Genomic DNA, 15,072 nt, shown 5'->3' with positions numbered 1-15,072 from the left:
ATATTATCATGATAATGTGTGATTTATCATAATAATTCTAAATTATTGGTGATGTTTCCCAATCCTCAATGCTGACAGTGTGTTTAAGATAGTTACTTTTGCTGTCCTGGTTATTTACTCCACTGTTGATGTCACAGGTTCTTGTAAAACTATAAAACTATTATTAGCAACAGTTATTGCATGCTGTTTGCCTGTACAGTTGCACTACTTAATGTAACTGTGCGGAAGTAGCCTATCTGATAACAGATGAGTGTTATTTTTCAGAGCAGTATTTGTATTTGTGGGGCTCTGACTGTCTACAGAAGTCATAATGAAAACCACAAACTATCAAGATAAAACATTAAGCTCATATCTTCAAGTCCTAGTTTTCAGTTGAGTCATTATAACAGATTGAGCAGACCTTTGGGAAATGTTCAAAGCTTGGAATATTGTTTGGTAAATAAATCGTAATCTAAACTTCTTCAACACTCATCTCCAACTTATCTGCTGTGTTCCTTGTTCTTCATTTTGTTGTTTCTTCACTAATGTTCTAAAAAAAACTGAGACCTTCACAGAACAGTTGAGAGTAAATCAAAAAGCGGGACTTCTGGGAGCAAACGATTGTATTAGATATATTTAGGGGTAACAGAGTAAAGGGGGCACTTTTAAGATTTTAACATTTACTGATCTGGAGTGATTTTTTTTGCTAAAACCTTTGAAAACCCTTCATCATTTACTCCCTTCTGCATAAAAATTAAGCTTGTAGTTGTAATGTAATAAGATGTGAAAAAGTTCAAGTGTTATGAAGACTTGCAAAACAATATATGCATCCAGTATAATAATATTGATTTAAAAAAGAAGGGTATCACTATTTGTGTTCTGTTGGATAACAGATAAACCATTTTGTCCGTTGAATATCTCTTGAAGCTCAGATAAAAGTTTTAAATTACTTGCCGACTCAGAAGAACAACAAGAAACTAGATATACAACCAAAACAATTAAATAAATCAAAGTACTGAACTGTTCCAGCTAGTTTATCATTTCAGCGCACAGGAATAGATAAAAGACAGAAAAGTATATATATATATATATATATATATATATATATATATATATGCAGTGATGGCATAGTTACTTTAAAAAAGTAACTTTAATTGGACTACTGATTACTCCTTGAAAAAGTAACTTAGTTATATTACTGACTACTTGATTTGGAAAGTAACTAAGTTACACTAAAAGTAACTTTTTAGTTACTTTCACCAGCTGCTAACAACAACGCTCCGCCTACTGTGAAAATCACATTGAGCTTTGCCAATACTTAATTGTAAGCTGTTTTATAATGGTAACATCAACAATGTGTCTTCACTGATAAGGTTGAACTGAAGAGGAGATTGTACAAAAAACAGTACAAAAAAATAAAAAAACTTGAATAATTTTGTGGTCCACTGTTGTCTGGAAAACTCTTAAGAAGGATTTTAAAGATCCCTCCCATTGTTTACATTTCTGTTGAATAGAGACGTCGGTCGCTCGACAAGAGGCGTAGAGGAAATATGATTAAATAACAAAAGAAGATAGTAACGCAAAGTGATTTTGAAAAGTAACTGTAGTCTGACTACTGGATTTGAAATAGCAACGCGTTAGATTACTCGTTACTGAAAAAAGTGGTCCGACGTCAGTAACGCGTTACAAATTAACGCGTTACTGACATCACTGTATATATGTATCTATAAAAATGTCATTACACTGAGCCTGGCCTCTGGTAGCCGTTGTTCACCGATGCGTCTATCCTGCGGCGGATCACTTGCTTCAGTGGAAGGTTGGGGTGATCACCAGGCTTTAAGCTCTCTTTGGTCTCCAGTGTTGATAAACTTTGGACAGAACCAGAACAGCTCCGCTGACCTCGAGAGTCAGAGACACAAAAATAACAGATTATAATTGACTCAAAGACACAAAATGTGATGATAAAGCAATAACTCAGGAAATGAGACGCTTTTAATTCTGCAATTTAATTTGCCAAGTTTATGTCAAGAGGTGTAGTAAACCAGATGTTTAGATATTGTGAAAATTATTTCATATTAGCGCTATTCAAATCAGAATAGTTGCAGGTTTTATTTGCCTTTATACTTCATAACTTTGGCCATTCCTTCCGACAGACCTCATTTACACTACAAAAACACAAACATATTTTTGGTCTAGTTGGTATATCTTGGTAGACTTGAAATGATAGCCAAAAACCTAAATTGTAATGTTTTCAAAGAACAGAATATCTCTCTAAAAATTCAGGCATTTGTTCAAGAATGCATTTGAAAAGTGTAAGCCATGTTTTTCTAAGTTTCTTCCAACATGATTGACTTTTCAGACTACATTGATAAAGAACTTGTTTCACTGTGTGTAACAACATTTACTGCTTTTATTATTGGGCTCATAGAACCAGGAGGGAACATGTATTGTTTATAATTTATCATCATGAATTTCTTATGAGAATTTTGATTACTTATTGTCATGCTCATTTCCAGTTAATGACGTTTGAAACTCCCAAAACTGTCTGTTCAATAAAAGTATCAATAAATATCAATACATTTGATTAAAATCAGTTTGTGTGTGATATGGTAACACATTTCCTTATGTAATTGGTGTCACATAAGGAAATGTGTACAAATAGGGATGTTTCTTTATTTTTAAAGATCTGTTTTTGTGGGGCCCTGCAGTCACAACCATACAGTTACCAAAAAAGTAATAAATAGCAGTCATCACTTTTATCATTATTGTAACAATACCACAAAAAATAATATTTGTGAAGGTCCATAACTCCCAACATGCACATATATTTTAAATGTGCAGTTGAAACACATTTACTGAGTTTAACAGAAGCATTAAAATATCCTGTAAGAATAAACTATTTATTCTAGCTTTTTCAGAAAATGAATGTCAAACGATAAGAAGAAAGCTATGAAAGGTGGATGTAAACATCTTTTTGATCCGCTCTGTCACACTAATTCTGATGTCTGATAATTATCCTACCGTCAGATCCTGGCAGTGATTTCAGTGAGGGTGAAACGGAGCGACTCGGCAGCGCCGGCTTAAGGTCGGGGCGGCAGTGGGGGGCTTTTTTGGGTGCGGGAGAAAGTCGAGGTGTTGTGCTGACTGAGGACAGGCTGAAAGTGTCCTCAGACTCCCCATCTGTTCGACCACCCTCCTCCCTGGAGCTGGACTCGGGGCTGCTGACGCACGCCGCGCTACTGGGGCCATTCGAGAGCTGCGACGGTGTCTGGCGCAGGAGGTCCGACCTGCCGAGGCATCTTCCTGCTCCAGAGGAAGAGGTTTTGGAGGAGGTGTTTTGCTCTGAGGAGTGGGATGACAGAGACTCCATGCTGCCCATAGGGGTGCTGCTTGGACTGCTGCTCAAGGTGTCACCTGTGCAGGGACCAGAAAGCAGGCGAACAGGGCCCTCATAAAAAACCTGCTGCGATACTACAATTTAATACTCCACTTTTGATTTAAGATCGGCCAGCTAAATTTTATCATAAGGAATACTTTTATTCCACATAATTAATTCCTAAAGTAATTATTCAAAACTTGTGCATATGTTTGAGGGAAATTAAAGCCCACTGACAGGTTTTGGCCGGACGTGCTGTGTGAAAACCTGCGGTGATAAGTAATCACCTCATTGGTACTCACTTTCTGCATCTGCCAGGCACAGTGTTGGGGTGTAAAGACTGCGCGACTTGCGGGGCCCCTTGGACAGACAGATGGCTCTGCTCCTGCGGGAGATGGTCCGGCTCTGCGGCAGTGGTAGAGGCACGTTGGAATCCGGAGGCTGCTGAAAGATCTGAAGATCCAGAACAGAGCACCGACTCTTAAATCTACACATTTATACTGATTAACAGGTGAAAACCTAACTTTAAATATGTGACATTATCAGCCTCCCTGGTAATAATGGACGAAAAAGTTTCCTATTTTATCAGAGGAACAAAATTTCATACTAAAAATGTCAAATCAAACTATTTATTTGTTAGGAAACCCTCCTGTTATGTTCATTTCTGAGGTTCAGCAATAATGTTCGTGGGTCGAGTTGACCTGGGGAGTGTTTAATCATGCAATAGAGTCAGAAACCAAAAGATTCCTCCAAAACATTTTTGTATCGGATTAACTCCAATACTAACCATTTCAATCAATATTTGGGCAATGATGTTCTTTTATTTTTCACAATTAAAGCATCAATGACGACAACGTACTCATTTACTCATTCAAAAAATGGAATTAATATTTTTTATGTCCACTGAAAAAAACCTAGACACAAAAAAACAATTTCCTTGAAATTGTTCTTTTGGAATTTTTTTTATATTACATTTGGATTTTTTTTTTTCAGTGGGTAAGCTTTATAATTGAACTTGAGACACATATACTGTTCTGGGTCAAATTGACCCACTGATTAAAATCAAGACAAATGAGTCATGCAGAGAGTATTTATGTTTTCCTCCACTTCTGCTGAGTGTCCATTCAGTGTGGGTGGAGTTTGCCATGGGAACAGAAAAGGTTCCCTTCAAAAGTTGCATGGACACTTGCTTTCTCGCAGTTTTCTAGAGAAGTAAAGAGAATAGAGAGAAAGTTGGCTTGTGTGCGTGTGCATGTATGTGTGTGGGGAGGTGAAATATGGTTCGTAGCTGCAAGGAAACACATAGAATTGGATTTTTTAAAATCTTTTTTATCCTTCAACTTGACTGCCGGGTCAAATTGACCAAGTAGCTATGTAATATGTAGATGCACAGGGAGTTACAAATGTGTAAAATGAATACATTTACAACTTATATGAAGAGTTCATCTGTTAAGACAAATAGAACAAGTTACATGCAAAAAAAAATAAATACTTCCAACTATTTTTAAAACATTTTTAAACTTTAAAATGGTCAATTTGACCCGCAACATAACAAGAGGGGTTAAGAAAACAACAGCTGTTGATTCCTGATAGAAGTAAAATAAACACAACTGAAACATTATCTCAAAATCTACTTTGGTTTGTGTGAAAGTATGCTACTGTTTTATTTGGTAATCCATAATTCCTGATTTCCTTGGGTTTAGCTACATTTGTCCATTGTACTCTTCAGAAATGGAAATACATCATAACACCAAAGTTCAGTACAGTAAAGATGAGTTTGGTATGAATATAACATGGTGCAGAGGCCTATTTTTCTTAGCCACTGTTCAAAACAAGAAAGATAATAAAACATGCTTTCAGACGTGTGTTGATATTCATTAGTGAGAAAATAACTTCCTGTTTCCTTGATGTATAAATATAACAATAAGGTTCAAAATGCAAAAGACAAAAGTACATGCCAGTCAAGTAAGTTGATCTTCATACTGTAAATCAGGAGATACCTTAGTAAGACATGATGATTCCAAGATGCCACCAAACTGTAGCATTGAGTGGCATCTTGCAGTCACTATGTCTCCATAGCAACTGTTATTTACCAGGGAGTTTCAATAATTGGGAAGGGTGCTATATAAGGCTTATAGAGGGAAATAGAAAAGTCTTAGTCACATATATGAAAACATTTTTTTTTCTTAACTCTTGCTTTTAAATTATTAAGTAGGTGGGTTTCTGTTTGAAGTTAAAAACAATCTCTCACCTTGTTGAAGTTCTCAATCAATATTTCCACCACAATATTCTGAAACTTTATGTTCATCATAGCAGCCACCGTCTCCTCCTGCGACCGCATCAACGTCGGCCCGAAGATAACACCCAGATTAGACACCGTCATCAAGTTGGACTGGTTTTGTGCAGAAACTCTGCATGCCGATGTAAGAAGAGTTTCATTAGTTTTATATTTTAATTTCTTCTCTCAAAAGATCACATTTTTGTGTAATTGCTGCATTACAGAAACACCTACATGACAAGGTGTTTTATTAGTAACTCCAGCATTTCCCTGTTCCTCTCAGGTAGCTTATGAACCAAAGCATGAACAGCACACACTCTGTAGTTTTGATCATCAGACTCTGAGAAAGAACAGAAATGTGTGGAATCAGCACATAATAACATTAGAAACTTTTCCAAAGGTCTGTCAGTTATACAGTATTTCCCTTATTTATTTTTGGCTATTGTTTATTTTTCATGGATTTAGTCTCATTGACCAAATTAAGCATTCTTCTATACTTTAAATATCTTTTCTTGATAATTCAGACTTGCAGAACGATCAAAATCACAGCATGGAACTGCCTCTTAGCTAAAAAAAAGGGGGAGATTTAAATGTTTAAGTTTTTCTTCATTTGATTCTTGCCAAAATCAGAACATTAAAGTAGTGCCTGGAAGGGGAACTTTTTCTGCTCCGTCTTTTATGACACATGCAATATTAATATCAGTTCAAATGGAATATTTATAGGCATAAATGCTACAAGCTTGAATTCCTCCCTAAACATTTTTATTTCTGTAAACAACATGCAAGTGACTGAAGAATGCCTACAGTATGGGATGAAAAAAGCTGTGAAATAGAGTAAAGTGTAAAGCAGGGCCTTTATTTGTAAGGGGCCAAATTCTTATCGAGTTGATAACATTTCAGAAAGTTCATGCTACTTTACTGTTAAACAAAAAAACAGCCAAAGGTGCTTGTCAATTGTAAACAAATTAGATAAAAAAAGGATTTGTTTCTCATTAATTTTTCAAAACCTTTCATTTTTCTACAGCAGACATCAGATCTTTAAACATAAATACTAAGAACCAGTAAGCTGGATTTTCCTAAAAATCTGTCTGTGTGTGGGTATGCTACTGTAATAAAATAAGAAATGATCTTAAGGGTGTAGAAACCTTTAGCGGTGTACATAACCCAACCTTTTCGGAACTTACTGACAGCCATGATGAAATCTTTGTGCAGCTTGAAAGTCATGAGAGGCTCAGAGAGGCACCTGACGGGGGAGGAAAACAAAGTCCAGTTATAATTTACTGTTATTTTGTGAGACCGGACCTCTGAGTGCAGCACCTTTCTGTGTGAGTCAGCGATAGCTCAGAATGCATGGCTAGCAGCAGGGTGCTTTCAGAGTCATAATGGAGGCAGTGATTACTCTTGACAGTTAAGGACATGCAGCTGGTGAGGCGAGCTGACCTGAGGTAATTCTTCAGACCACTGGTGATGGTTTTGTTGTCCCACATCTCAGGATCCAGCTCCATATCCACAGGTGCTTTGGAAGCTGATGAAAATGAGCTTTATTTTTATTTTGTTTTTTTAGCTCCAACACAGTGATTATTTTTCAGTCTGCCAGCATGAAACCAACAGGATCTGACGCTTGAGTCTGATGTTTAAGAGGGTATTAAAAATAGCGACTGTCTCCTTGGATAAAGAGATGCAAGAGGAAAACCTAAAGCACACATGTGCAACCCTACTCTAAAACTCGAGCTTTAGAGGGATTTTGGTGACATTTTCTGTTCAAGTATATAAAATGTTTGAAAACAGGATAACCTTGGGTAATTTACTGAGGTAAGGGCGAGATAAAAAGAGCCCAGATGGCGGTTACACAGTCTGGCCACAGAGAGGAGCTCTATCCTCACTCTGAAAGACTACATCATGTTTGCAAAGACACTAAGCTCACAGTGATTAATTAACAATTTTATCTAAAAAATGAAACAACTTACAAAAGACTGTGCTCATCAGCCTCTGTACTTTGGAGTTTACCCCTCCAATTCTATACAGCCCCAATGTATGGATGCCTAGGTGGAAATGGAAAAAAGAAATGATTAATTTATTGAAATAAAAAGACTGTAAGTTCAGTTACAGTGTTTTCTAAAAGTATTCCTTTGGTTAAACATCAAATTTGTTTATTTGGGATTTAATGTGATAAACCAATATTAAGTTTATGTGACATTTATGTAAAATAATAACTTCTATTCAAAAATCTAAAAATCTGAAAAGTGTGGTGCGCATTTGCATTGACCTCCACTGATTCAATTTTCCATAAAACCACATCTAGTGAGTGTCTTTGTACATTTTTTTAATTCTTATTTGCAGACTAGCTGAGGTACACTCAGATTGGAAGGAAATGAGAGCATCTATAAAAATCACGTTTCAAACTTCATGACTTATTCACAATTTTTCTGGACATGGTTCATTCTCTCACATGAATATTCTTGGATCTAAACCATTCATGTTATATGTATGGCTTTATGTTTAGTGTTGTTCTGCTGGACAGTGAACCTCTGCTTCTAACTCAAGACTTTTGCAGCCTCTAACAGCACTGCCTTGTATTTTCCCCACCATCAACTATGGCCATCTGCCCTCTCTCTGTGGAAGAAAATAATCCCCACAGCTTGATGTTTCCACCACTTTGTGGAACTGTAGGGAAGGTGTGTTCAGGGGTGATGTGAAGTCAGAGTTTTTCTCCAGATTTGGCCAAAAAGTTACATTTTGCTCTATCTCCCTAGAAGAACTTTATTCCATAAGCCATGTAGAGGAAGCCTTCTTTGATGTGTCCTCCAAGTCTTTGGAGGCAAACTGGAAATGAGACGTCTTATTGGTTTCGTTAAGCAATAGTTTCCTTCTTGCCAGTCTTCCATAAAAACAGATTGTGGATTGCACAACTAACAGCTATACTGTTAGAAGAATTCCCTCACCACCATCTGTGGATTTCTGCAGCCTGTCCAGAGTTACCATAGACGTTGTGGCTGTCTTTATGATTAATGGTCTTCTCAGTTTGACTGGACAACCATGTCTTTTGAAGCCTGCATTTGGGTTGTAATGTTTCTATTTTTGGGTGAAAAATTAAACAGTGTTCTGTATGATGCTCAATGCAATAAGGGTTGTCTTTTGTAAAGTCAAAAAGTAACAGTATAAATTTGAGTTATTGATTAATTTATAAATGTCACAGTTTCAAAGTAGATATTTAATAATTAGCAAGCTAAATATTGAGTCTAAAAATAAATATCTAGCTAGCAACCTAAATATATAGCTCAGAGCTGAATATTCAGTATGAAGCTACATATTTAATTTGCCAGCTAAATATTTGGCTTCAAACTGAAGTTTTAGTTTGTAACCAAATATTTATTTGGAAACTAAAATAAGACTAAATGTTTAGCTTGGTAAATAAGTATTTATTTAACTGGCAAACAAACATTTAGCTTCTCACTAAACATTTAGCATCCCAGCAAAATATGTAGCTCAAGTCTAAATATTTAGTTCAAAATAAGTATTTACCTTACTAACTAAACATTTATCTTGGCAATAAATGTTTAGCTTGTGAATTACGTATTTAGTTTGAAGCTAGAAAGTTAGCTTGGAAGCTAAATATTTACCTTGCTTCTTAGCAAGGTAAATAGTTGATTGGGAACATTTATAAATCAATGAATAACATGGAGAAAATATACTATTTAGTGTTGGCTTCTGGCATAAAGATGCAACAAAACACGATTTGTGGTTGTAACATTACAAAATATGAAAAATTGCTAATTGTAATTGTGGATGACATGCCATTTCACTATATTAGAATGAATACTAATGAACAAAGTCAATTAATCAGGACCAGGTACTGTTCGAGCAAATTGACACATGAAAGCAGGGGGGATTTAAATGTCTCACCTCTCGTCTCGACCAGGTCAACACATTTCCTCACGAAGTTAAAACCTGCCTCGTTAAGATACGCTGGAACATAGCACAAAAAGGGGGTTTGACATGTCAATTAGTGGCTGGGTTAACTACATATCACAGAGGAATGATCAGCCTTCCCTTATGCCTTGGCTCAAACTAACACGATTAATAAGATACAGCTTCTGTGCTGGAAGGCTCTGCTGTGTCAGCTGAGTGGGCGAATACCGAATAACTGTGTTAATGAGCAGATATAGCTATAAGTAAGAAAGAAACCTACTTGTTTATTTATGCATGGTGACTCTGTTAAGTTATTATCAAGCATGAATATATGTAGTTTAATGATGAAAAGGGTTTGGAAAGATGAAAAAAAACACACTTACTTTCCTCTTTTTTGCTTAGTATGGCTGGCAGGTTGTAAATCTGCAGAAAGTTTGGAAGAAAGTCATTACTTCACTGCTTTTACATGTAAAAAAAAAAAAAAAAAAAATGACCCAGATATGTTCCAGTGCCCCAAAGCTTATAAGCTCCAGTGACATTCTTTTGCATTTCAAGCCACCAAAAGAGGGCGCTGCAGACAAATCAGTCGGTAATACAACTACCTGATCAGACAAAACAATTAAACACTGAAGCCAAACAAATAGCATGAACAGAATGAATGTTTTACAGAAGATCCTCACCGGCTCCTTGCCATCCATGGCCTCCAGCCACAGTCTTCTGTTGGACTCTGACAGCGCCTGCAGTGTCATTACGCCATGCCTGGAAGGTTTTAGGGGAAAAGCTGGTCTCAGTATGATCTCATTGCTGTGGGACCCTTTGACGGACCGTGTTTACACTGGCTGATTCATCTATAAAAGGACTACTGTTACTAAAATAGCTCGTGTGCGAATGCTTGACTTCAAACTGTGTCCTCACTTGGCTCTGTGCTTCAAAGTCCAATCCCAGCTAAAAGCCGCTTGTCTTTAAGTTAGAGTGATGCCCATTTTGCACCTAACATGCGTGTGAAAAAACCTGTTGGCACCCCTGGGAAAGATACGTAAAAAATGGTAAATATCCAGTAAACCTATACTTGCGTACATCCAGTCAGTATGAAATAATTTAAAAAATTTTTTCTGGCAATTTACTAAATATTTATTTGAAGTTATACTTCATAGGAGTTAATATGTAACTCAATAGTTTATCTTTCCCTGGAATATGTGTATGTGTCTTCTACTGCACATGGGAAAGATAGGTGACCATAATGCCAAAGTAAAGCTGGAGTCTTTATAAAAGAGAAAATGACTACAATAACTACAGTACAAATCCTTTTTAAACTCTCCCATCGCTACAGGCCTATAATTAAAACGTATCAAACAACTGCATGGAGCTGTGAAAAAAAAGTTGGAAGTTATAGAACTGCAGCACAGAGTGGCATCTTGGGACTCATCATGTCGCCACACATGTCATATCGTATATGCTACTGTAAAATAAAATGAATCTCTTTTTCTCCTAGTGTCACAAAGGTAAAAATTTCGACTTTGCTGTTATTTACCAAGAACAGCCCGTTGAAATTACCTTGGGTAGATTCAACAGGAAGCAAATAATGAAAAACAAAAACCTGCCTGTTGTAAAGTATATTAGATGATCTGAATGTTTTTTTCTTCCAAAGATTAAATGCACTCAAATAAAAGTGAGTAATGATGTTGTGGCAACGAAAGGCGAGTTCGTTTCAAGGCTGTTTTACACATCTTAACAGGGGTGCCAATAAATTTGTCTCTGTCTATATTATTAAAATCTACAACCACAATATGTGCTGCTGCCAGTCTAAAACTCATGCAAGCATTATTTGCTCTTAATTTTAACTGTAGCAGTGGCATAATCAAATGATGCTGGACAAAAACCCACGCAGTAGTGACAGTTAGTACTAGACAAATCTACTTTACTACAGTGAGGAGGTCATTACTAAGCAGGCAGATTTAGATTTGCATTGGTGCAAGAAAGGAAATATTCATATTTGTGACTTTATTAAAACATTTTTTCAATAAAAAACAAGCTGTGGGATTTGTATGTTAGAATTAAACTGGCTGAGCTTCTGAAAAAGTTTGTGTTACAAAATAAATGTATAATCCTTTTAGCTATTAATTGCACAATATTTCATGAAGACAATATACGTTTGTTCCTTTCTGAACATCTGGGAAAGTATTTTTCTGCTGTGAAAATCCCTATCAATCCCCAGTAATTTGGACAAATAAACCCTTCCAGAATCAGACGGCTGGCTTGATTATGGCCGGGCCATAGGTGTGACAGAGTGTTCGGGATATAACGAGAATAAATGGATGAGCTAAAATCTGACTGGAACTTGGCCTGCGTTGTCCTTATGCCTGGGGCCGGCACCTTGGTGCATTGAAGTGCAAGATAAATGAGTTGTCCTGCAAATAAACTGCTCAGCAACACTCACCAAGGGTGAGCAGTGCTGGGCAAGCAGCTGCTGCACATTTACACACAGAGAAAAGATGGGCAAATTCTATCATCTGAAGTGTGGATCTCCATGATTAGCTCATTTCAAGCCTTCATAACAGACATCTTAGTCATTTAGGGTGTGTTATTAAGCAGAGAAGCTTCTCAGTAAGGCTTATTCTCCTCTACAGTAGGTTTTAATGAGAAATGGGATTAGCAATTAGCCTAATAAATACGAATCAATAGCAAATCTTCCTAGAGGGGCAACATAAATATCTTTTCTTTATCAGTGATTAACGTTTTCATTTGTTTCAATTATGTTTTAAGTGGTAAAAGAGCAACAATGATAATTGGAAATATAATGCTTTACATAAGCTGTATTATTACTGTGTTATGCATTGTAGTTAAATATATGTATGGAAACACAAACTGTTCTCCACAAAAATGCTTCTATTTCATATTAGTTAGGATTACAAAATAATTTATAATTGCTAAACGCCAGAATAATGAGAGAAACGATTTGATAGAGAATCTTTGATTATACACTTCAAATTCAAAATATTAAAATGCCATTGGGGAAGCCAAGATGACATCGTGGCTTTGCAAGATTCTGATAGGTTAAACCATAATAGACAAATTAAATGGAGACACACCAGTAGAGGTATTATTAAGTATTTTAAAATATAAGGAACCTTAACTGTGGATCGCAACAATCTGATTTATTCTTGGGAGTAATTTTCATATTCACCTGTTTAAATGAGTATCATGGGAATGTCCTATCGTTTTATTCAGGAAGGAGACGAGGTCCATTTCTCTGATATGAACACCTTGTGGAGTAAACTGGGATTATCTTGATGATGGCACTTGTCAAATGTAATATGTTTTAATCAAATACCTTGATTTTTGAAGACATTTCCTGTGCTCAGATGGGATTGCTTTGGATTAAACATTTGGATTAAAAAGGGGGAGGGGAATCTGCAACCTGAGGAGATCCCAACTCTGAAGTATAAATGTTGCATCATGGTGAGTGAGTGTTTTGCTTCAGGAGGTCATACTTCACAAAAAATATTGTAAAGTTGAGTCTGACTTAATGTCAGACAGTAAGAACAAAAGGTATTTATATTTTTATGCAGTATGTAGTTTGAAATTATTTCTAATGTTTTTAATGGCAAGTGATCAACAGTGGTAATTAGTTTTAAATGAACATGCACACATGCAGCTCACGCATCTTTTCCGATCAGTTCACATACCGGACTTTACAGAAAAACTGAAGTGGTCTGAAAAGAGTTCCTCGACAGGTGTCATTTCTACAGTGACACGAACACAGACAAAAGATGGAACGGGTTCAAAAACACTACAACTACCGATGTAGCAGACATACAAGCAAACAGGAGCTGGAGAGGGCGGGGATGGGGAGGACATGGGGAACATGCAGGTCAATAACAGTGCTGAAGATCTCTGGCATGGTTAAAATTAACTCTCTGAAGATGTTAATCAACTCAGAACATTCAAAATGTAACATACATTAGATTCAAGACAACACATGATGAGAACAGAACATTTCACATGCAGCTTCAGGATCTTAGGAATTCAAGTGTAACTGGAAAAAAAAGTGCTTTTCTGGTGTGTCTTACATAGATCCTCTGGTATTTCAGTATGTTAGGCAACAGTTCGGTCAACATATTAAAAACAAATACCATACAGACTTGGTGATGCAAACAGCATTAAATATCACAGTTTGTTTATGCCCCAAGACTATGCAAGCAGCAAAAATTCATGTATATGTCTCACGGACCTCTCCACCACTTCGATATCAAAGCAGAAGCGCTTGTCGATGGAGTCTGTTTTCCTCCGAATGCAGGACTTGAGCTTGAAAGTCTCTGGCTGATTCAAGACGAAGCCATTCTAACAGGGATGATACAAACAGATCCACACAAAGAGAGAAGAAAACAAAGCTCATTGATCTTTCATCGCCACAAATAGGAAACAATAGAGATGCAACAGCAAATTGACTGATGACCACAAATAAGATAGATGTTCTGTTGACTGGTCGGAAATTCAATAATGGATTTGTTTCCTCTACTAGTGAATGTACTATACCTAAATGCTATGTCATGTTAAGAACTACACTCTTCTGTGTGGAAGTTATAACAGAGAAGACAACTTAAAGTTAACACTTTTCAGCATCAGTGACATGTTTAGTAGGTGAAGTAAGAGCTGACCAGAGATTGTACTGTTCTTAAAAGAAAAAAAAAAAAAATTTCTATCTGCCTATTTCCAGTTCAGTTTTCATGGGTTCACCTATTCAAAGACTTTCTGGGCTGTGTAAGTCCAAATTATTTGCGGCATTTGAACTATTTGTGGCTTTCTTCACAGAAAATATCTAAAGTATTCAAAGGAAAATGCAATTTGGGAAGCTGAAACGTGTAGGCACAAAGCTTCTTGATACGATATTGCCTGGCCTTTGCAAACCATCAAGTTAAAACACTGTGCATATTAATGCACCTTAAGGTATATTTGGTGTGTGAACAATTAAAATATATACTTTTTAGAGGGATTCTCAAGTATTCATAGATTTATGCTATTTTTGGGCAGCTATTCTTATACTAACTCTGCTAATTTGGGGCTACACTGTAATTCATTAAAACTACAACAGCAGTGAACTAGACTTTGGTGTGGAGTATTCATTATATTTTCCATCAATATGTACTTTTGCAGTTTTACTTGTTTCAGAGCAGAAAAAGCTCAGTGCCAACTCCAGCAGATGACAGGAAGTCTGAATGCCTTAGTTCCTCTGTTTTCTTCCTTCTGTGTTTTCAACTTCAGTCTCTTCCAGAGCATGTTGATTTAGAAATGATGGGAGATGTTTTAGAAATCTTATTGGAATCGACAACTCGGGATTTTTAAAGCTGGGTCCAGCTGAAAGGTTACAAAAAGTTAATGTTTTACCTGTGGAAGGCAACTTTCATGTTGTCTCCATTTGGTGTAAATACTAGCAGGTCCCAGAGGCTGCAGCTGACAAATAATCTGACCGAGGCAAAGACCAAAAGCACACTTCGGCTGTCTTAAAGTAAACAAAGTTATCTACAGCAGG

General features: G+C 36.6%; 1 protein-coding gene across 7 annotated transcripts in view; it reads right to left on the bottom strand.

Annotated features, from left to right (window-relative positions):
* Positions 1-15,072, bottom strand: part of LOC122833121 (rho GTPase-activating protein 42) — a 117,877-nt gene that overhangs the window by 8,000 nt on the left and 94,805 nt on the right. For 4 of the 7 annotated variants that reach the window (XM_044120437.1, XM_044120438.1, XM_044120432.1 and 1 more), the window contains 13 exons: positions 13,774-13,883; positions 13,229-13,285; positions 10,223-10,301; positions 9,926-9,965; positions 9,537-9,599; positions 7,601-7,675; positions 7,074-7,158; positions 6,818-6,876; positions 5,868-5,973; positions 5,607-5,766; positions 3,658-3,808; positions 3,001-3,405; positions 1,722-1,878 (listed from right to left, as the gene is read on the bottom strand). In XM_044120437.1, coding sequence (XP_043976372.1) covers positions 1,722-1,878; positions 3,001-3,405; positions 3,658-3,808; positions 5,607-5,766; positions 5,868-5,973; positions 6,818-6,876; positions 7,074-7,158; positions 7,601-7,675; positions 9,537-9,599; positions 9,926-9,965; positions 10,223-10,301; positions 13,229-13,285; positions 13,774-13,883 — 1,547 coding nt within the window. The remainder of the gene's footprint in view (positions 1-1,721; positions 1,879-3,000; positions 3,406-3,657; positions 3,809-5,606; positions 5,767-5,867; positions 5,974-6,817; positions 6,877-7,073; positions 7,159-7,600; positions 7,676-9,536; positions 9,600-9,925; positions 9,966-10,222; positions 10,302-13,228; positions 13,286-13,773; positions 13,884-15,072) is intronic. The other 3 variants (XM_044120434.1, XM_044120435.1, XM_044120436.1) reach the window with 3 other exon arrangements.

This window comes from Gambusia affinis, linkage group LG06 (assembly GCF_019740435.1).
Source record: "Gambusia affinis linkage group LG06, SWU_Gaff_1.0, whole genome shotgun sequence".
In the NCBI taxonomy this organism is placed as follows: domain Eukaryota; kingdom Metazoa; phylum Chordata; class Actinopteri; order Cyprinodontiformes; family Poeciliidae; genus Gambusia; species Gambusia affinis.
The sequence above is the reverse complement of the archived record's forward strand: the minus strand, read 5'-3'. Positions and strand labels throughout refer to the sequence as shown.